The sequence below is a fragment of the Bos indicus genome, chromosome 4, assembly GCF_029378745.1.
Source record: "Bos indicus isolate NIAB-ARS_2022 breed Sahiwal x Tharparkar chromosome 4, NIAB-ARS_B.indTharparkar_mat_pri_1.0, whole genome shotgun sequence".
Classification (NCBI taxonomy): domain Eukaryota; kingdom Metazoa; phylum Chordata; class Mammalia; order Artiodactyla; family Bovidae; genus Bos; species Bos indicus.
In genome coordinates this window covers 103,692,510-103,714,918 of record NC_091763.1, presented here as the reverse complement: position 1 = coordinate 103,714,918, position 22,409 = coordinate 103,692,510, and the positions used below count along the sequence as shown (strand labels likewise).

The window sequence follows — 22,409 nt, the reverse complement described above, 5'->3', positions numbered from 1 at the left end:
GGATTGAACCCAGGTCTCTCACATTGCAGGCAGATTCTTTACCAGCTGAGCCACAAGGGAAGACCAAGAATACTGGAGTGGATAACCTATCCCTTCTCCAGGGAGTCTTCCCGATTCAGGAATTGAACCTTCATTGCAGGCGGATTCTTTACCAATTGAGCTATCAGGGAAGCCCATAATTGTTCTAGTTAATTATTATTGTTGTTGATTCTTTTATTATTGTTGCTGTGCCTAATTTATAAATTAAATTTTATCTTTGGTACATATGTATAGGAAAAACACGGTATGTACAGGGTTCAGTGGTTTTAGGTGTCCACTGGGGGTCTTGGAACATACTCCTAGAGGTTACTGTGTGTGCATGTGTGTGTTAAATCGATTCAGTCATGTTACGTTGTGCATAACAGTTGTATAGGTGTGTGTGTCAGCCTTCCTGCTTTACATTCAAGTTCACAGAAACCAGAGACAATGTGCATAGATTTATTTGCACAAAGCAGGTTGCAAAATTAGACACTTGATGAAGTCATTTTATTCTCAGTGGTGGTGGTGGTGGTGATTGTAACAAACATTGGTGCTCTCAGCCCCTCTTGGCAGAAAGCTTCTCCAGTGATTTACTTTCCTCACAATAGGAAAGGGAAAAGGGTCAGAGGCAGGTTTCCAGTTTGGGGACCCAAACTCTGACTGAGTTGCTATGATGACCACAGGTAATAAGCATAAATACTCATCATGTTTGGTGTTCAGGTACAGAGTAAAGAGATCCTCTCTGCCCACGCTTTCAACATATACGCTCTGTCATGCATCTCGGTGTGGCATCAACAGCGTGGGGTTTCCCTCATCACATGATGAATCAGTCTATTATTTCAATGTTAACGGGACCAATCTGGGATCAATAACATTTCCTAACGACAGAAGGAATCCAAAAGTTAAGACAATTCAAACCAAATCATTTCCCAAAAGAAGGGGTCTTTCCTTGAACTTGGTCCATTCTTGCCATTCCCAATCAGTGGAACCATTTTGTTCAAATTTTAAAAGTAACAAAATAACTTTTAGGGCTAGGAAGGCCCTTAAATACAGACTAGTTTAACTCTTTCATCTGAAAGCGTGAACACACTGAGTCTCACCCAGTTTACAGAACTCAAACAGGCTTTCCCGGTGGCTCAGTTGGTAAAGAATCTACCTGCAATGCAGGAGACCCTGGTTCAATGCCTGGGTTGGAAAGATCCCCTGCAGAAGGGACAAGCTACTCACTCCAGTATTCTTGGGCTTTCCTGGTGGCTCAGTTGGTAAAGAATCCACTTGCAATGTGGGAGACCTGAGTTCAACCCCTGAGTTGAGAAGATCCCCTTGAGGAGGGCATGGCAATATCCCACTCTAATATCCTTGCCTGGAGAATCCCCATGGACAGAGGAGCCTGTGGGGGTCAGGGCTACAGTCCATGGGGTCGCAAATAGTTAGACATGACTGAGCGACTTTCACTTTTCACAGAGCTCAAACAGGACTTTACCCCACCACTACAGTGCCTCTCAATTTGGCAGTGGACACATTTAAAAAGAAGTCAGCATTTTAAGACTCATCAATTTTTCTAAAGCAGAGAAAGTTGATAGCTTTGTATGAAGAAATTATGCCATCACCTTTCATTTTTTCCATTTTTATCTAAGATCATACTGCAATTTCTCTCTCTTCAACCTCATTTGAGATTGTTCTCTCTGATTCAAGTTTTCTTGAAATGAAAAGGGTAAATTGTGTAAAGTTAAAGTTGGGGAAGTGGGAAGTTGATTGGCCATCCTGTCGTCAAGGAAATCAATCTGTCTCTCTCTCTGTCTCATGCACACATACACACACCACCATCACCAGCACCACACAATCCACCAATTAATACAGTGCCATTTAAACTCTTTATCTGAGGTTTTAAAATTATTTTAAAGTACTCAAGAGCTCTACTCTGAAAATCTGTACAGAACTACTTCAAGGGAGTGATTCCTAGAATCAGACTTAGAGAGGCCTTTTTCTAATTCTGGGGAAACCACCATCCTTCTGAGTCAGTGCTATGTCTCAGAAATGTATGACAGTCTCCAAGGTCAATGTCAAGTCAACAGCAGAATGAGACTGTTGGAAAGATAAGTTCTTCAGTACCTATTATACTCAGTGCAAGAAGCTATGCACTTAAAAAAAATGGGGCAAGGGGTGGGTGGAGACCATGCTAGAAGGGATCACAGAGAGTGAGATGGAATTGCCTGTTATTTAAAGTATGCACCATCTCCTCACTCTTCTTTTAGAGGAGTACATCTCCCTGCTCCACCAGTGTCAAGCTTGGCCAAGTAACTTGCTTTGGCCTAACTGCACACAGAGTGTGCTTTCTGCCCAGACTTTTGGTTTCTGCATATAACTTGGTTTGGCTGATAGGATGTTGGCAGAAACTTAAAATGTTCTTACACCGTTGGGCTTGCTCTGTTGATATTTTCCCTTCCCAAAACGAGCCTGCCCTGGCCCTCCTGCCTTTCCAAGGAGGATGAGGGAAGCATGGGGCACAGCTGCCCCCGCTGAACCTGCAGAAGCCCCAGGAAGCCCAGCTGAGCTTCCCAGACAGGCGAGCTCAGATCAGCCAACTCAAGCCAACCCGTAGGCATACCATCCATAATAATTTGTTCTTTAAGTCACTGCATTTTGGAGTAGTTTCTTATCCATAAATGACAGACTAATCCGAGACCATCGAGTAGAATATCTTTATGTACCACATTTTCAGGGTTACATAGCAAACTAAAGAGTGTTGAGAAGAACTTGGCCAAAACCGTGGGTCTCCTGGCATTTCCGCAAAGAGTACATGTCAATCCCTCTTGAAAATCATCACTGAGAGACCAGCATCCCGTGCCCCATGGATAGAAGGGCTCACAAACCAAGTGGACCCCATTAGGATATACAATAGGAACGCCATAGAACTTTTCTGCCCCTAGAAAAGTTATCAGAGACCTAAGAGTCTGGAAAAAAGCTACCTCAAATCATCCAGCCGCTGAGGAAAAGCTGCGAAAGAACAGACTAAAATGATTAGGACTCCAGCCTAGAAGGACATGGGCTGAGAATCAGTACGATTCAAGTCTATTAAATCTTGAATAGGGTAAATGGTCTGGTCATGGGCTTATTTGTCAGATGCCAGAATTTTTTTTTTAAAAAAGAGCATACTCTGAAGCATAAAAAGGAAAAATAAAGGGGCTATAGAAGATGGGGGTGAGAGAGGGTGAGATGGTTGGATGGCATCACTGACTCAATGGACATGAGTTTGAGCAAGCTCTGGGAGACAGTGAAGGACAGGGAAGCTTGGCATGCTGCAGTTCATGGGGTCTCAAAGAGTCAGACACGACTTAGTGGCTGAACAGCAAAATATATATATATATATATATATATATATATATATATATATATATATATAGTTATGACTGATTTGCAATGATGTATAAAACCAACACAACATTGTAAAAGTGATTACCTTCCAATTAAAATAAATAAAGGAAAAATCTACATAGGATACTGGTATTCAATTTCTTAAGCTTGGTGATAGATACCTGTTCATTTTATTAATATTCTTTAAATTCTACATGTTACATGCTCTTTGGCATATATATTTCACAATTAAAAGAAAACATGTAGAAATTTTTTTTAAAGGGAAAATACAGGAAAAAGAAGGGGAAGGCCTATATTACTGAGAATTAGGGTGAGCATGCGACCAGTCTACCCAGGTCAGTCTTAGTTTCCACTGTTGTCCTGCAGTAAGTATGAATAGCACCCCCTGTTACTTTGAAATGTGTACAGTGTCAGATAATAGATGATATGGCCATACAGCTGATGCATATTTTACCCATAGAGTTGAATAAAATGGGCCCAAATAAGGTTTATAAGGGGCTTCCCTGGTAGCTCAGTGGTAATGAGTGCTAATGCAGGAGATGTGAGTTTGATCCCTGGATCGGGAAGATTCCCTGGAGAAGGAAATGCCAACCCATTCCAGTTTTCTTGCCTGGGAAATCCCATGGACAGAGAAACCTGGTGGGCTACAGTCCATGGGGTCCGAAAGGAGTCGGACACGACTGAGTGACTAAAAAACAACAACAAAAGCTTAGATAAGATCATGGGAAAGACTTGCCAAGGGTGGTCAAGGCAAATTAGAGTGAGGTGTGGAGGGCCACTGCCTCCCTTGCAACACACCTTTGGTACAGTCATCACAGATGGTCAAGGCACCCAGCGCCTGAACCAGCTGGTTGGGCTTTAAAGACTGGGAAACGGTGTTTTTCAGGCTAGCACCATGCACCCTGGGCCGCCCTGGGATCTTCTCTAGGAGCCCCATCTGTACAGCTGGGCATACTCTTTGTGGATTCTCAAAAGTGATAAACACAGGCAACATGCCCATTCTCGTCATTCCTTCCATGTCACTTCAACACACACAAATCCAAACACATGGGAGAAGAATGGAGTTTTCGTCTTACCCACTCAGAGGTCCATATTGCTTTCTGAGCTCCATGTGGCTTTCCCAGAAACCCTGCAGAAAACAAGCACTATAGTAAAAATCAGATGAAACAGAATTTCAAATATTTAAACTTCTTCAGGAAAAAAGTCTACAATCATGAGAACACAGTTACATCAACCATAAAAATATAATTGAAGTGGTATTGTTTTCAGAACTCTTTCAGTTCTCAGTACTCCAGTACTTTGGAGTATTAGAATAAACTAGTGGCTTGAAAAAATAATATTGCCAAGAGACAGTCGCTGTCAACTCTGCTTTAATGGACAGATGAGATCATCTGTACTTATACTATTTGTGTATAATTGCTGCTAAAATATTTGAAAACTGTTTGCTTTCTCAACTATGCTAACATTCCCCTCTGCAATTTGGTTTATATTATTATTATTTTTGGCAGAGCCTCTTTTCACAGCCACTATAGGCATAAATGTCTGCTGAGTGTACCCAAATTATCACAAACTCTGAATTATGATCCAAGTTAAATTTTAACTAAAATCAACATATTCAAGGCGTAAGAACCTTAGAGCTACTTTATATATGAGACATGTTTTGGGGTGGGAAAGGAGGGTTCCAGGATATATACACAGTGTGGAGCAGGGTCAGAAAAATGCTTGATGCACTGTATTGTTCAAATGGGGTCTGTGTGTGGATATACACGGGGGAAAGTATGGGTTAAGGGTTGAAAATGGCTGGATCCATTGTGTTATGGGAAAGAAATAAACATGAAAACATGCTTCAGTTGGGGTGGAAGTGGAAGAGAGGAGACCCCTAGACTTGTGCTGTGGGAATGGAGTGGACAGGTAGTCACATAAAGGGTGGGTGAGAGTAGAGAGTTGGGAGGGTAGAAGAGGTGGATGTTCTTAATGAAAATCCATCCTAGGCTCTTTCAATTGAGCTCCACCATCTAGTTGCTGTTCAGTTGCTCAATCTTATCTGACTCTACAATCCCACGGACTGCAGCATGCCAAGCTTCCCTGTCCTTCACTATCTCCCAGAGCTTGCTCAAACTCATGTCCACTGAGTCAGTGATGCCATCCAAACATCTCATCCTCTGTCCCCCGCTTCTCCTCCTGCCCTCAATCTTTCCCAGCATCAGGGTCTTTTCCAATGAGTTGGCCCTTTGCATTAGGTGGCCAAAGTATTAGAGCTTCAGCATCAGTCTTTCCAATGAACATTCAGGGTTGATTTCCTTTAGGATTGACTGATTTGATCTCCTTGCTGTCCAAGGGACTCTTAAGAGTTTTCTCTACCACCACAGTTCAAAAGCATCAATTCTTCAGTGCTCAGCCTTCTTTATGGTCCAACTCTCACATCCATACCTGACTACTGGAAAAACCATAGCTTCACCTCCATCTAAGCTTGCCATATATTAATACCAAGGAAAGCTCATATGACTATAAAAACAGTCAATGAAATGACTATGTTCTAGCAAGAACTTGGCAGGATTTGCCCATATGAGAATGAGCAGCTAAAAAGGAACATATGTGGAAATTAGCCAAAGGCAGGCACAGTGTGCTCGGCATATCAACAGGGATATGGTTTAACTCAACATGTTGATACAAAGTCTGAATGCAACTGATCATTTCCCCCACAGAAATTTGTGAAATGGATTTGCTTTAATCTCCTATCTGATTTCTTGTTGTGTTTTGACACTTAGAAATGTCTTCACACTTGCTTCACGGAGCTGATGGGGAGCCTTGCTGCGATGCTGTTTGTGGGCTGAAAGTTGTGGCCTGGCCACCCCTGAGCTAGAGAGGAGAGAAGGAAGTGTTAAAAAAAAACAGTGGGAAGAGAGAAACAACAATAAACAGTGGGAAGGGGTGTTGAACCGAGAAAGGGACAGAACGGAAGAGAAGAGAAATTGATGAGAAAGAAAAGGGACAGAAATAGCGTGTGTTATTTTCTATCTGACGCCAAGGGCCAGCCTTTCCGGGGGCAAGGGTGGGGAAAGCCTAAAGAGATCTTAGAGGGGTGTTATCAGGATTGGCCCCAATTTAGTCCTTCCTGCCTTTGTTTGGCTTAGTGGCTTCACATGTAGGATCTGTAGCCTCCTAATATTGGGTCTGGTGGCAGCACCCCCAACAGGAGTTGGCAGAATAAATCATCTGGCTTCTGAGAAAACCCAATGTGAGAAACAAAAATAACCTGCGAAGATAAAGTCCCAGGACTTTATCTCCAAATGCCCAGAGGGCATTCGAGTCATTCTGGCAAATCAAAGGCACCTCCCTAAACCAGCTGGCCTCCCGACCTTTTATTTTCGTGGACCCCTGGCCATTCTCCCTGTTGTCTGGCTCCAAACTTAAAGACGAGTTGACTCATTCTGCCTTGACTTCTCACCTAAGTCGCCAAAAGAGTTACTAATTTTGCCCCCAAAGTTCTTCTCTTTCGCTCTCATCTCCACCCTGGCCAAGCCCTCACTGCTTCACAGCCAGGGCTCAACAACTGTTGGATTCTACAGACCTGCTCTAAATCTTGCAGAGAAATCTTCCCCTTTGATGTCCCCCTCCTACTCACCAGTGTTGGGACACGCACATTCTTCACTTGCCTTCCTGAACTGTCAGTGATCTAAGTAAGTGTTAGCTGCTCAGTCTTTGTGACCCCATGGACTGTAGCCCACCAGGCTCCTCTGTCCATGGGATTCTCCAGCCAAGAATACTGGAGTGGGTTGCCGTGCCCTTCTCCAGGGATCTTCCCAACCCAGGGATCGAACCTATATCTCTCACATCTCTGGCATTGGCAGGTGGGTTCTTTACCACTAGCGCCACCTGGGAAACCTGCTTTTCTCTCTTTCTCACAGCAGAGTTCCCTGGTGCTCCCCAATCTCCGCTTTTTAGTCAAGGCTGCTCCCCAAGCTGTGCCCTGTTTCTCATATGGTGCCATCACACACATCATTGTTCCCACCTGGTGTGGGTCTCCTGGTCTTTGTGTCTATTGCTCCTGAAGACCCCCTCCTCCAGGAAGTCCTCCAGGATGACTCTAGCCCTGACGGATCTCCCCCTCCTCTGAAGGACAAACCACAGCTGCCTTGTCTACCACCCACACTAGCGCTAGGGCATGGGCAACTTTTACTTTCTTCCACATTCCAGGGCCCGGCACACTTAGACACTCATTAAATGGGTTTTTGCATGAATGACAGGATACCAGGACTCTATATGTGTTGATGAGTGATCAGTGATGGATCGTTCTCATCACATAAGAACTGATGCAATTCACACACGCACCTGCCTGAGTGTGGGAGACCTGAATAGAAGCAATGCTTTGTGGGTAAAGCTGCTCTGGGCTCAGAGCATCTTATATCAGAAGACAGTGGAAGGCAACGTTTACCTGGCGGAAAAACGCTAAGTTTCCAATAAAAGGAGAAGGCTTGGGATGTCTGATGCCCAACTTCTCTAGTCTTGAAAACGCTGATGTGGAGTACCTGAGGGGAAAAGCACATTTTAAAAACTGAGATACAGGTTCACACTTTTGGCCCTATCTGATATCAGAATTGTTGAGCTCTCCAGATGTGAGGGTAGGAGAAGTTTCCAGGTGACAGCATCTTAGGACTGACGAGGTGGAGGCCTAGAGGTGTGCAGGAGGCATGAGCTCGGTAAATTCCTCCTGATTAACAGGCTAGAGATTCAGACATCCTCAGATGTCTTAGCTGAAAGTCCCCTTAGAGATGACGTAGCCCAAACACCCCTTCCCAACCTACAATTTCTGTCAATAAATAGTATTTAAAACTGCACTTTGGGAAATCTCTGGCAGTTCAGTGGTTACGACTGCACTTTTACTGCCAAGGGTCTGGGTTCAATCCCCGGTCAGGGAACTAAGATTCCACAAGCCACACAGCATGGCCCCACCCCACCTCCAAAAAGCTGCACCTCTGCCCATTTTAGCTCCTCAACCTTTAAGTCTACCATCAACAATTCTCTTGCAAGGTGAGGCGAAAAAAGTAACAATGGCAAAAATCAGTTCCCTGCACAAATCTGTGGATTTTCTTGGTCAAATTGACCCCTGCACATAATTTATCCCTCATCACATTCCATGACCTAATAGAGAAAAATAAAAAAAAAACAAGGAAAGAGGGGACACTCTGTGGAACAAGACCTCATCACCAACCACTTGCAAACCCTCTGTGTCTTTGTTTTCATGGCCTGAGACCATATGGGAAGCATATTTTTCTAGCCCCAAATCAGGAAACATGCCCCACAGATGTATGTGCCACCTTCCAGGAGAAAGCAACAGTTTGAGAAGTGCAGTGTTGCTGTCAAAACATTGGAATTACTAGGATATTTCGACAGTTTATGGGAACAGAGGGATAACACAGTGAAAGTCAGAACTAGCTTAGAAAAACCTGGGCATATGGCTGTAATCCCTAATCAGCCAGCCAATTATGTCAAAAGTTCAGTTATTTCAGAAAAATTAATGAATCAAACTGCGTGTTTAGCATTGTACAAAGATCAGCCAAATCTCAATTTCGAAGCAAGGGAAAATATAGAGAATATCCATTCAGTCAGACTTCATAGGAACACTGGAACTTGAAAAATCCTGCAACTCCAAGCCTCACTTATCATTAGAAAGATGGAATGTTTGCTGTAGACTCTGACCTTCCCGTTCTTGCCTACAGTCCAATAAGGAGCAGTTAAGCACATTGCAATGAATACTCAAATATTCAGGGAAAGGACAACAGGTTAACTGTTGATTTGTGTTACTTTGAGCAATGTTGCCTACCTTTAAAGTGGCCACAGGGAGAATCAAGCCAGGGTGAAAAGGGAAGGTGGGTTCTCCTCCCAGTTCTCCAGGCCAAGGTTTCCTCTGAGTGGCTGCACTATTGGGTTTGAATGAGTCCCCAGGACATCACACTTAAGTCCACGTTCAAGGGTAATTACAAACCACACTCAAGAGCTTCGTGTGAATTACATGAACTCGTCATGCCCACATTCCTCTTCATTAGTGTGTATGCCAAAGGTTGACAGCAGAGTGTGTAAAAGTATTTCAAGTAGACTGTGATGTTTTAAATAACCCCCTTCACACTTAAGACGAAAGATCAAAGGTGACTTACCAGTCTACTCAACACTTTCCTCAACGGCCTCAAATCTGGTTTCTGGTTCATTTTTTCATCAATTTTTATGAATTATTTTCTAAAATGTAATCTCTAATGGGTAGAAAGAAATATGTCGATCTTAGGCCACGTAATTACATCTTAATTTTGTAATTAGATGTCTTGATTGTCTAATTAAAGGACAAGAAGTCTGTGCCTAATTACACATGCTAATTATCATGCAAGCCCATGCCCTAATTATGTAACTCCACTTACGAAAATACCGCTTGTGTGTCTCTGCACAAAATTCAGACATTTCCAAACATATGGCATCAGCAGAGAATGTTCTGGACATAACCATAAACTTCACTCTGCAGCCCAGAGTCAAGTATAGAACTGAAGCGTCTTCAGCTAGGAATGGGCCAAATGTTGCCATCAGTAACTAGAGACCTTGCACTAAAATCAACAGTGAGAGATCACTGCCTCCAGACTTCTGAGCAGAATTACAAAGTGCGCTCCATTTGTCTTGCTTGCAATTCCTTCTCTGCACCCATGTTTCACATTCTCCACTCCCAGACTCCCCTATATCAGTCTCAATAGGTTCTTAACCCAGAATCCATGGACTCTAGGAATCATGGGTTGAATTCTGTCACCCCTCCAAAAATCAGAATTCCTGTTCCCAAAATACTATCTTATTTGGAGATAGGGTGGTTGCAAATGTAATTAGTTAAAGATGAGGGACTTCTCAGGGGTGCTAGTGGTAAAGAACCCACCTGCTAGTGCAGACAATGAAAGAGATGCAGATTCAATCCCTGGCTTGGGAAGATCCCCTGGAGAAGGAAATGGCAAGGCACTCCAGCATTCTTGCCTGGAGAACCCCACGGACAGAGGGGCCTGGGGGGCTACAGTCCATGGGGCTGCAGAGTTGGATGTGACTGAAGCAACTTAGGATTGATGACGGTCATACTGAAGTAGAGTGGATCTCTAAGCCATTATGGCTGGTGTCCTTACAGGAGGATGCTCCGTGAAGACATGGAGGCACAGGGAGAATGCCATGTGATAACAAAGGCAGAGATTGGAGTTACGTGGCTGCAAGCCAGGAAATAACAAAGGTTGTCAGCAGATGACTGGAAGCTAGGAAAAAGAAGGATGGATTCTCATCTACAGAGGGAACATAGCTCTGCAAAAAGCCTTGATTTCAGACTTCTGGCTTCCAGAATTGTGAGACAAACTCTGGTGTTTTAAGCCCAGTTTGTGTTATTTTAACATGGCAGCCCTAGGGAACTGGTACACCAGGAATACCCATGAATGAGTTTAGAGTCAATGAAAAAAGATTTTCTGAAAAATTTCCTGTTACCTTAAAAATTATCATTTTGAAAGATATTTCTTTTTTGTCTCAAATTATACCGTTAAGTCCTGAGTTATTAGTAAAGAACTGGCAGGGACTTCCTGGAGATCCAGTGGTTAAGATTTCGTGTCTCCACTGCATGAGGCATGTGTTCAATCCTTAGTCTAGGAACTGACATCCTGCATGCCACATGGTGAAGCCAAAAAAAAAAAAAAAAACAATTCTGGTGGCCCAGGATGCTAGTAAATCAGATAACATTCAGCCATCATGTGGCTGCCGTGTTGCAATATTTAGAACAGCTTCTCTGACGGGAATTAATGCAAGTGTATTCCACAATTATGATCTTGAACATCTATCATTGTTTACATTAAGGATACTTAACTTGGAAAATGACAATGGAAAGTATATGAAGTAGCTTCAAATAGCATTCTTTGGTTTTATGCTTACAACCAAAGTGTCATTTATCCCCAAAGGATTCAAACCCTGCAGGACCAGTGATGCTCCTTCTACTGTCCATTCTCAAAAAACAAACAAAAACAAAAAAACACATGGAACCGCATGGGATTGTTTTCAGCATAAGAAATTCCTCAGTACTTTGTCTTCTGCAAGACAAAGGCCTTTCCTGATGTATTCAACAAGAGTGGTCAACCAGTTGCTTAGCCAAAGAAGCCACTCATAATAAACTGAGGGATATTTTGATAAATTGTGTATTAAACTGATGTATTACAGAGATGACTGAGCTGGTTGAATTGAAGTGAGGGTCATTCAGTCCTGTCTGATTCTTTGCGATCCCATGGACTGTAGCCTGCCAGGCTCCTCTGTCCATGGGATTCTCCGGGAAAGAACACTGGAGTGGGTTGTCATTCCCTTCTCCAGGGGATCTTCCTGATCTAGGGATCGAACCTGGGTCTCCTGCACTGCAAGCGGATTCTTTACCATCTGAACTACTAGGGAAGCTGAGATTAGAGCCAAAGCAGAAGAGAGTCAAACCGTGGTCTTCTCTACAAGTTTCCCTCACTGTGTATCTTAAGCCACAGCCATAGAGGACTTGGCTTTTCCCTTCTGTGCTTTTGGGAGCCACAGACCCTCAGTCCATTCTTTATGTCTTCACGATCCCTATCAAAGAATTTCTACTTAGTGAGCTGCTTTTGGAAATTTCGGAGGCTATTGATATTTTTTGAAATAGTGGAAGATTCCTTTGGCAAATAGCAATTTTCCTGGGATAAAAATCATGGTGTGCCAGGAAGAGACGAAGCCCAAGGGTGCCAGGTAACCCCCCGTCCCACCTCTGGAGAAGAAAAGGCCTTTGTCATGGTTACACTATCCTTGTGACACACACAGCCATTAAAGGCTTAGCCAGCGGTTCCATAAAAGGCTGTGTGGCCACATGGGAAACTTTATTAGATAAGGACTTACATTTTTGGCTCTTCAAAAGATTTTAAGACACAGGAGCAGAAGATGAGATTTGCCAGCTTTCCAGAAAATAAATGAAATGCTTGACAGAAATTTGGGCAAAGGAGCTAGAAATATCAGGGAGAAAGCCTATTCCCATTTTATTAAAATTGTAAATTTTTTCTGAGTATATTTTTATGTATTTGAGATCCTTGTCTCTGTAAATTTTTTCTATTTCTTTACTTTTCTACTTTTTCCATTCAACATAAGAAAGATATCTCCATGTTATAAGTCCTTTATGAATATTATTTTTATGGTTGTATATTCCTCTTATGGACATATCAAAGTTTACTAAACTATCTTTATTGTTAAATATTTAGGATGTTTTCAGCTAATTTAAGTTAGGCCACTACAACTCTATACATCAAACTCTTCCAATATTTTACACATGAAGCTTTTCTGGATCTGAAATCCCTGAGTCACTGGTTTTAAACACTGGCGTGCAATACCAAATTGTTTTCCAGAAAGTTTGTCCCAGTTAGTCTCAGTGTCAGTGTCCATCCATTTCACCAAACACTCTCATTTAACTCTTCCGAGTTTTGTAGACACATCCATGTATCAACATCTCGATGTCTGTACTTTTTTGGAGAGAAAACGTTTTTTGCCATTGCTTTTCCTCCAATTTCGAAAATATTTTCCAACTTTGCAATTCCCCTATCTTTCCCCCTTATTCCCATTCCAGTTTATCTAGGGAGCAGATACAGTTTATCTAGGCAGAATTGTGCTACACTGATTGGTTGAAGAATTAGTTGGGAAACGAGCAGTCGTCAATAGGTGACTGCAAGCTGACGCCAAGCACATATTTGGGCAGGGAGAGGAGGCCACGCAGATGAATTCTGAACAGCTTTTGTTTAGCAAATAACTAGCTGCAGCCTTGTTAGCTGACTTTGAATTGTTTTCTTCTTCCTTCCCCCATTCTTCCCCTACAACGACACTTAAAGGAACTGTTAGTACACAAACTGCTTCTTCAGTCATGTCTCAGGACAGGAGTTCATTGGAAATAGAATTTCTCTATGAGACCGTCTCAGTTCCTCTTTTAGTGCCTCATTTCTTTTTTCACATCCTCATCTTCACATTTGGTGCCCTCTCTTGAGACCCGTTCCCTTAAGACCTTGCCCTCAGTACTGGAAACCATCCAGTGTGCGTTCACTCATGTGTCAGTCAGTAGCAGTTAGAGAAGCTCATAAGATTATAAACTGCAAAGCAGAATGTTCATTAACTTATAAGAGCAGGTGTCCTTTTCCAGGAACAAGATGCTGATGTATCTACTCAGAGTACATCCTTTTCAGGTACTTGAGAAGTCAAATCACTCATCGGAGGGTGATGTGTTAAGGCAGGTTCTACAATAAGAGGTGGCTGATCAGAAAACATGTCAGTGGGACCCTGGGAAAAATAATCCTGCCCCACAGCTGAGTGCCCTTCTATTAAGGGTTGGCAAAGAGACCCACCCCTCTCTCCACTGGTTTATAAGGCTGCCTCCATCCCTGTCCGACTCTTTGCGACCAACCCTATGGATTGTAGCTCACCAGGCTCTTCTATCCATGGGATTCTCCAGGCAAGAATACTGGAGGGGGTTGCCAAGCTCTCCACCAGGGGATCTTCCTGACTCAGGGATCAAACCCACGACTCTTATGTCTCCTCCCTTAGCTGGCAATTTCTTTGCTACTAATGCCACCTGGGAAGCCCTGGCTCCACCCTACACCCTAGGAATGTCGGAGCTCTGATCTATTCTGACTGTTTGACTTGTCCCAGTGCTTCATTATTTTAACTATTATAAGTCTGTAACACCTTGTAATATCTTACTTTCTCCCATTAATTTTAGAATTGATTAGTCTAGTTTGATGAAAAATCCTCTTGGAATTTTTTTTTTTTTGGCAGGATTACGGTATTTATGGTAATGACAGGAAGATAGGAATAATCATTAGACATTTTACATTTGTACGATGCTTGTTTTTCTCTGTACAGTTCGAGGCTTTCCTTCAGAAGAAGATTTTTTTTTTTTTTAATTTTTCAGCACTTTATTTATTTATTTTTTTATTTGATAAATTTAACGCCTTTTATTGCCATACCTCATTTTGCTGTGCTTTGCTTTAGTGAGCTTTATAGATACATGTTTTTTTTGTTTTTTTTTTTTCCTTGATAATTTTCTGTTTAGTTGATCTAAACTAAATTTTTATTGGAATTGCATTAAATTTATAAATTAGTACCAATGTTATCACAACCCTGAGTCTTCTCATCTATGTATATATCTCTACATCAACTCATTCTCTGTCCTTTGTAACATTTTGTACTTTTGTGCACAGAGAGTGTTTTGCTATTTACATATATTGGGTTATTTTTACTGCTCATGTGTAAGAGCATCATTTGTCAGTCTTGTAATCAAGATCCTTCTAAAATTTCTTATCAGTTCTTCTGGTTTACATGTGGATTCTCTTTAATTTCTTACACAGACAGTTATATTTTATACAAACAATATCAGTTTGTTCTCTTTTTTCCCTAATCCCTTTATCTCACTTTTCATTTTCTTATCACACTGGCTAAGACCTTAGTACAATGTTTAAAAGATGCCGTGAGAGAGAACATCTTTTTCTTGTTCCTGACTCTATAGGAATGTACCTAAGGTTTTAAAATTAAGTGTAAGATTTTGCCATAGATTTTTAACAGGCACCCTTTATAAAGGACATTCCTTCCATTCCTAGTTTGCTTGGAAAAGTTTTCCTTGAGGAGTATTGCTATAGGTTTGTCTATCTTTTCAAAGCCCCAACTTTTTGCTTTTGTCACTCATTTCTACATTTCTCTTTTTACTGTTTTTATGTCTGTTTCATAATTTTATGCTCATTTTTTATTATGATCTTCCTACTATTTTCTTTGGGTTTATTCTTAGTTCTTTATTTTTTTTTTCTTTTAGCTTCTTAACAACTTGGCTCACTTATTTTCAATATGATTTTATTTCTAATAAATGCATTTAAGAATATAAATCTCCCTCTCCTTACTTGTTTGGCTGCTCCCCATGCATTTTTGAAACGTACCACTTTCATTGTCTGATAGCTGCTTTCCAATAGGAGACTTCTGAATATAAAATAAGCTGTAAGATGTACACAGGCAAAACTCAGTGGGACAGATACCCTGGAGTTGAATTTCCCATTGTTTTTCAATTCTGTTCAACCCTATCCATGAAATTAAGTAACAGTCATTATAATTTGTTCCCAAAGACTCAGGAAAGGTGACTGTTTACAATCTTCACTCTTCTGGGAAAAAAAAATAGAGGACTATTGAACAAATACACAAATATCTGACTGATGTGCAGTTCTTTCTCCAATAATAGAAGAACCACAAAAACACTGCTGCTGTTCAGTCGCTAAGTTGTGTCCGACTCTGTGACCCCATGGATTGCAGCGCGCCAGGCTCTCCTGTCTTTCACTGTCTCCCGAAGTTTGCTCATTGCAGTTATTAGTCTGACAACAATTTTGTCACAGCACAAGAAAAATACATTTATATCAACAAAGAGAGGCTGCCCTAGTGGCTCAGATGGTAAAGAATTCACCTTCAATGCAGGAGATCTGGGTTCAATCCCTGGGTTGGGAAGATCCCCTGGAGAAGGGAATGGCAAACCACTCTAGTATTCTTGCCTGAAGCATTCCATGGACAGAGGAGTCTGGCAGGCTACAGTTCATGGGGTTGCCAAGAGTTGGACATGACTGAGTGACTAACACACACACTCATCATTATTATAACTTTTAACCTTCCCTATGTACCAGAGATTATGCCAAGAACTCTCTATATATTCTCCTCTATGAGCCTTCTAACAATTATATAAATGTAGGCATAAATATTCTTCTTATATTACTGATTAAGAAATTAATGCTTAAGGAAATTAATTAGCACCCCCAAGTTGGCAGTGCTGCTAAGAGATTGAGGCAGAGATGAACCCAGGTCTGCCACATTTCAAACAGGTGCCGTGTGAACCCTACTAACCTGTTTCTTCCTGTCCTCTAAGGTAGGGTGCTGTTGACAAACCACTGCATGAGAACAAGCAGAGAATATACTGAGAACAAGGGCAGGTTTCTTAGAAACCAAAGGTATAATTATAACAGATACTAATTAACTGATGACCATAATGAGAGAGAGCGCATCTTTGCCTTTCTAAAGCCAGTGCCTTCACTTCTGCTTTTACTCAGAATTCTCAACTGTTTCTTTTTTCAGTTGCACCTATTTCTCCTTTTCTACTGGATCACTGCTATCAGTATACAGACATATTCTAGTGCCTTCTGTTTTAAAGAAAAGTAAAGCAGACTCCTGTGATTCCAGCCCTTTCCTTATTTTCCCTTATTTTCCTTTTTTTCTTCCCAGTAAAACCTCTTAAAAGCATCATCTAGCCATGTTCTCTTCCTCTTCTATACTCTATTCTCTTTTCCATCTTCCCAACTAGGTTTCTGCACCCACCACTTAAGTGGAAGTGGCCTTGTCAGGGTCACTTGTCACTTGTCCAAGGTTTTGATCTTGTCATTCAAGTAATTTCTAGCTAGTTTTGTTTTTATTTTTTCCACTTGCTCTCAGCAGCATTTTGATACAGATAAACACTTCCTTGTTCCTGAAACATTCTCTTCTCTTGGTTTCCATGACATCACACCTCCTACCTCAGGGGCTGGTCCTCAGAGTCTTTTCTGGCTCCTTTCCTTCAATTAGTCCCATCACTTTCAACACCATCTACATGTCAATAACTTCTATGCTGCTATCTCTAGCCCCATTCTCTCCACTGAACTCATCTCTATCCAGACATCACCTTGGCTGCACTCTTTTGATGTTTATTAGGCATGTTTTAAATTTCATAATTTGCTTGCTTATTCCCTTGTTAGGCTCCCCTTGTAGCTCAATCAGTAAGGAATCCACCTGCAATGCAGGAGACCCAGGTTTGATTCCTGGGTTGGAAAGATCTTGTGGAGAAAGAAATGGCAACCCACTCTAGTATTCTTGCCTGGGAAATCCCATGGACATAGGACACGGGGTACAGTCCGTGGGTTCACAAGAGTCAGACGTGACTTAGCAACTAAACCATCACCATTCTCTTGTTGTTGACATGTAAATTGTTTTCAATTCAATATATTTCAATTCAATACAGAATTCTACAATAAATATCTTTTGCATATGAAGCATTTTACCATACAACTTTTAAAATTGTTAGACTTCAAGTCATTACATGATTGGTCAAAGCTATCATGGCTTTAAAGGTTCTTGAACATACTGAAAACTTCTGTCCCTCAAAATTCTACTGATTTCCAGTCACACAGGTGTGTACAGAAGCATTGAGTTCAAAACCAGGAAACTGTTTGGGGCTCTTAAAGTGGTAATATAGAGAGCTGACTGTGCCCTGGCCGGTCCTGCCTAAACTTGCCTTCTCCGAGCCAGCCTGGTGGATTGGATACTGACCAGTACAGCTGCCCCTGGGTATCAAGACAGTGGGGTCACCCAGCGGAGCATTTTGGAAGTTCTAGCCCCGACATTAGGGGAACCTGGAAATGCACTGCTGTCTACCCATCTAGTATCCAAAATACCTGGGTGATCATGGTTTTATTAGGCGTTTTAAACTTATATCTAAATCTGAACTCAATTTTCTCCCTAGGACTCTATCTCCTCTTTCATCTCTATATCACTGTTACAACCACAACCCACCAATTGCTCAAGCCAGAAACCTTTGAGACATGGTGCGTGCTGACATGCTAAGTCACTTCAGTCGTGTCTGACTCTTTGCAACCCCATGGACTGTAGCCCGCCAGGCTCCTCTGTCTATGGGATTCTCCAGGTAAGAATACTGGAGTGGGTTGTCATGCCTTCCTCTAGGGGATTTTGCCAACCCAGGGATCAAAACCTCATCTCTTAGGTCTCCTGCATTGGCAGGTGGGATCTTTCTCACTAGTGGGGTGCGTAATTAATTAAAATATGACAATCTTTCCCAATTGGAGGATTACACATCTCCGCCTTATTTCTATAAGGCCTGATCATGTGGCTTTCTTTGGTCAACCAATCATGAAAAGACACCATGTGTGCTACATCCAAGTGGAAGCTTTGAGAGCCACACTTGATGAGCCTTTTGTCCTTTTCTCTCTGCCCTGAGGCCTGTAGTCTCCCAGATGAGAGCTGTTCCTGAGACTGGGTCCTGCAATGGAGACGATGAGGAGTAAAGAAGGCAGTGGTCCATGACAGATGTTTAGCATGACCAAGAAATAAATATTGGAGTATGTAAATCACTGAGATTTGCTGTGGGCATGAAGGGAGTCAGTTGCTACCCAGGCAGAACTTATCTGAAGCTGACTGATTTTAGACATGCTTAATTTTTCTCTTTTATTTTTCAAATGATCTATCAGCAAATAATTTTAGCTCCATCTTCAAATTAGCTCCATCTCCATATCTGCCCACTTCTCTCCATCTATTCTTTCTACCCTGGTATAAGCCAGGGTTATTTGCTAGCATCTTGCATATGCGTTTATCCACTGAGCCATCAAATCTGCTCCTGGGAATTTGCTCTACACATATACTTTTACACAAATATGTACAGAGGTATTTTAACGTGTTTATAACAGCAAAAAATTGGAAACAACCTAACTGCCCATCTGTTTAAATAAATTATGATGCATCCGTTCAATAATATGCTATGCAATGGGGATGGAAAGTCATCAAAATACGCTAGTACATGAAAGTAGTGAGATGCGGAAAATTGAGTGCAGTGTGCTTCCATTTATGGAAAAAAAATTAGAAGGAAAAACCTAATATTATTTATATTAGCTTTCATGTTTATTAAAAATATCTCTATAAGTCTAAATAAGGAGTTAATTGAAGAGGTTACCAGTTGCACAGATGGAAGGAACAGTGGGGATCGCAGTGGGCAGGAAGGAGATGTTTAGTTTGATGTTTTAGTGTGGAAAGTGCAGAAATAGACGAAAGAGTAAAATGAATTCCCATGTACCTACCGTTCTAACAATTATCAACTGGTAGCCAATCTTGTCTCAGCTCTACACTCCTACCCACTCATGCCCAGACTTTTTTTGAAGCAAATCTATGACATCACATCATTCCAACTGTAAATACTTCTGTACCCCTTTGCTAAAATATGACTCCAAAAATAACCACAGTATTACTATTAGAATTAAAAATAACAATAGTTCCTTAGTATCTTCAAATAGATAGCCAGTGTTTCGATTCCCCCGGTCGTCCCACAGTTATTTTTTATAGTATGTTTATTGAGTGAGAATCTAAGGTCTGTAGTTTGAATTGGGTCATCTGACTTTAGATTCTCACTCAGTAAACATACTACAAGGAAAATTGTGAGACAATTGAGGAAATTTAAACATACTGACTAGATACTAGAATTGGGTCAGATGTCTCGTAAGTATCTTTAAGTCTTTAAATCCTCCTTCCAATCCCACCCCCTATCCCCATTTTCTGCCTTGCATGTTTTACACAACAAAGCCAGGTGGTGTCTCATAGGGTTTCCCACAGTCTAAATTCTGCCGGTTGCCTCCCATGGTGTAGTTTAACCCGTTCTTCAGTCCTAGTGAAAAGTAAAAGTGTTAGTCGCCCAGTCGTGCCTGACTCTTTGCAACCCCGTGGACTACAGCCTGCCAGGTTCCTCTGTCCATGAAACTCTCCAATGAGTTGCCATTCCCTTCTCCAGAGGATCTTCCCAACCCCGGGATTGAACCTAGGTCTCCTGCATTGCAGGTGGACTCTTTACCAACTGAGCCACCAGGAAAGCCCCTGTGCTGCTGCTGCTAAGTCGCTTCAGTAGTGTCGGACTCTGTGCGACTCCATAGACGGCAGCCCACCAGGCTCCCCTGTCCCTGGGATTCTCCAGGCAAGAACACTGGAGTGGGTTGCCATTTCCTTCTCCAATGCATGAAAGTGAAAAGTGAAAGTGAAGTTGCTCAGTCCTGTCCGACTCTTAGTGACCCCATGGACTGCAGCCTACCAGGCTCCTCCGCCCATGGGATTTTCCGGGCAAGAGTACTGGAGTGGGCTGCCATTGCCTTCTCCGGGAAGCCCCTGTAGCTGGATCTAAACCCTTGATTCCCGAATCTGTCTGCACCTGGAGAAGCTTGAAAAACTTCTGGTGCCTGTGTCCCATTCACCCCATCCCCACCCTTACCCATACCCCCAGGTAGTAACTTAATTGCCTGGGGTGTGACTTGGGCTTCGGAATTTTTATAAGATCCTCAGGTGTTCCCAGTGTTCAGCCACATTTAGGAACCACTGATCCAGAGGCTTTTTCTTCAAGACTACACCCGAGGAGGTTCATAATCTACTTGTCTCTTTTATTATGACCTGAGCAGCTGTGAGGATTATCACCTGAATCCATTCATGCACCAGGGGCTGCAAAGTCATGTTATTCCTTCTCCATTTACCAGCTGGAATAATTCTGAATTTACCCTCCTCTGCTAGGGACAGGTCACATGAGAAAAGTAGGATCGGTCTTGATTCTTTGCTTTTACTGTTAGCGTTCCAAGTAGTAGTTGATTCTGTAGCATCTTACATTGGGTACACATGCTATTTTTGTATCATCATGAACTCATGAATTTAAATTTACTTGATGTGTTTTGATCCAGTGCCATGATTTTTCTATTCATCAGATTGTCCCATCGTTGGCTAGGGGGAGCACGTTTAAGTTTGTTCCTGAGTACTTTTGGGGAGAACAGCCTCCCCACATTCTGAAATGACAAGTTGTTCCAAGTTGTACATTTCTTGCCCTAGACCTGAATCAGCCATTTTCCTGAGAAACCGTGTTTCCTTTCAGCAGAAAACAGTGTCTAGGGGCCATAACAGGAAGAAGACGTCTCACTCTATTTTGGTAATACTTCATGATACTATGTTTGAGATTTCAACCACGTGGATGCCGATTCAAAAACTTAAATAGATTTTAAAATGTGTTAACTGAACCTCTTGTAATTAGAATTATTTTAAATGTATAGTGATACCTTACATAAAGGACCAATGTGATGAATCCTATCAGAAATTAAGGAATTGTTTAATCTTTCTCAACTGCTTTAGTTTCCTATGGCTGCTAAAACAAGTCACCGCAAGTGTAGTGGTTTAAGATAACACAATTTATCTTGTGGACCTGGGGCCCAAAGTCCAAAATCAGTCTCGCTAGTCTGAAGCTGAGATGTCAGCAGGGCTGGTTCTTTCTGTGGGCTCCTGGAGAGCATCCATTTTTTGCATCCTTAGCTTGCGACCACACCATTCCAGTCTGCTCCCAGACACCACATCAACCCCTCTCTGCCTGACTCCTCCTGCCTCCCTCTTATAAGGACCCTTTTGATCACATTGAGGGTCCACCCAGATAATCAGGATACTCTCCTGATCTCAGGACCCTTAAGCACATCCTCAGAGTCCCTTTTGCTGTGTAAAGTGGCATTCACGGGTTCTGAGGATTAGGATGTGGACATCTTTGGAGGACATTATTCAGCTCTCACATCAGTTTCTATTGTGTACAGATGACTGTCTTTTGGAGTGTGCTTGATAATAAGAAGTGTCTGGGGTGGAGGCTGAGGTTCTCAAGGCTTCCTGTTTAGAGAAAACTGATGAGCCAGCTGCTGGGGAAGGGGGGGGGAGGGACCGCCCAGAGCTACCACAGCACTCAGCCTCTGTCTCAGGCACCACTAAACCAGGCTTGGGGGCCCTACCACCCAAACAGATAAGTATTTTAAAGAAAAGACTACAGTTTACAAACAATCGTGCCATCCAGTTGTTGGTTACTGTAGTGCATAGAATTAGCCAACTTTTCCAGCTTTCTCTCACCTTGCCAGGGCAGGAGAGTTGAGTCAATGAATCTCAATTGGCATTAAGAGGTTAACCTTCTAAATCAACAACATGTTGACAATTTTTGCCATGTCTGCAAATCACCTAGGCTAGCACTTGCTTCCCACTTTCTTTGATATAGACGTAAATAAAAGGTAACTTTATGTCATGACCATAAATGAAAACCATTACCACTTCCTTAAAGAAAAACTAAGAGTAAGAATAAAAACTTTACCATGGGACATTTTAAAGCCCAGGAACTCCCTAAAGTGATCTCGCTGGCCACGGATGGT

The 22,409-nt window shown here is 42.1% G+C and overlaps 1 protein-coding gene across 2 annotated transcripts in view; it reads right to left on the bottom strand.

Moving 5' to 3' along the window:
* Positions 1 to 22,409, bottom strand: part of TBXAS1 (thromboxane A synthase 1) — a 173,667-nt gene that overhangs the window by 120,645 nt on the left and 30,613 nt on the right. For both annotated transcript variants that reach the window (XM_019959171.2, XM_019959172.2), the window contains exons 2-3: positions 7,829 to 7,922; positions 4,470 to 4,522 (exon numbers count right to left, since the gene is read on the bottom strand). In XM_019959171.2, coding sequence (XP_019814730.2) covers positions 4,470 to 4,522; positions 7,829 to 7,922 — 147 coding nt within the window. The remainder of the gene's footprint in view (positions 1 to 4,469; positions 4,523 to 7,828; positions 7,923 to 22,409) is intronic.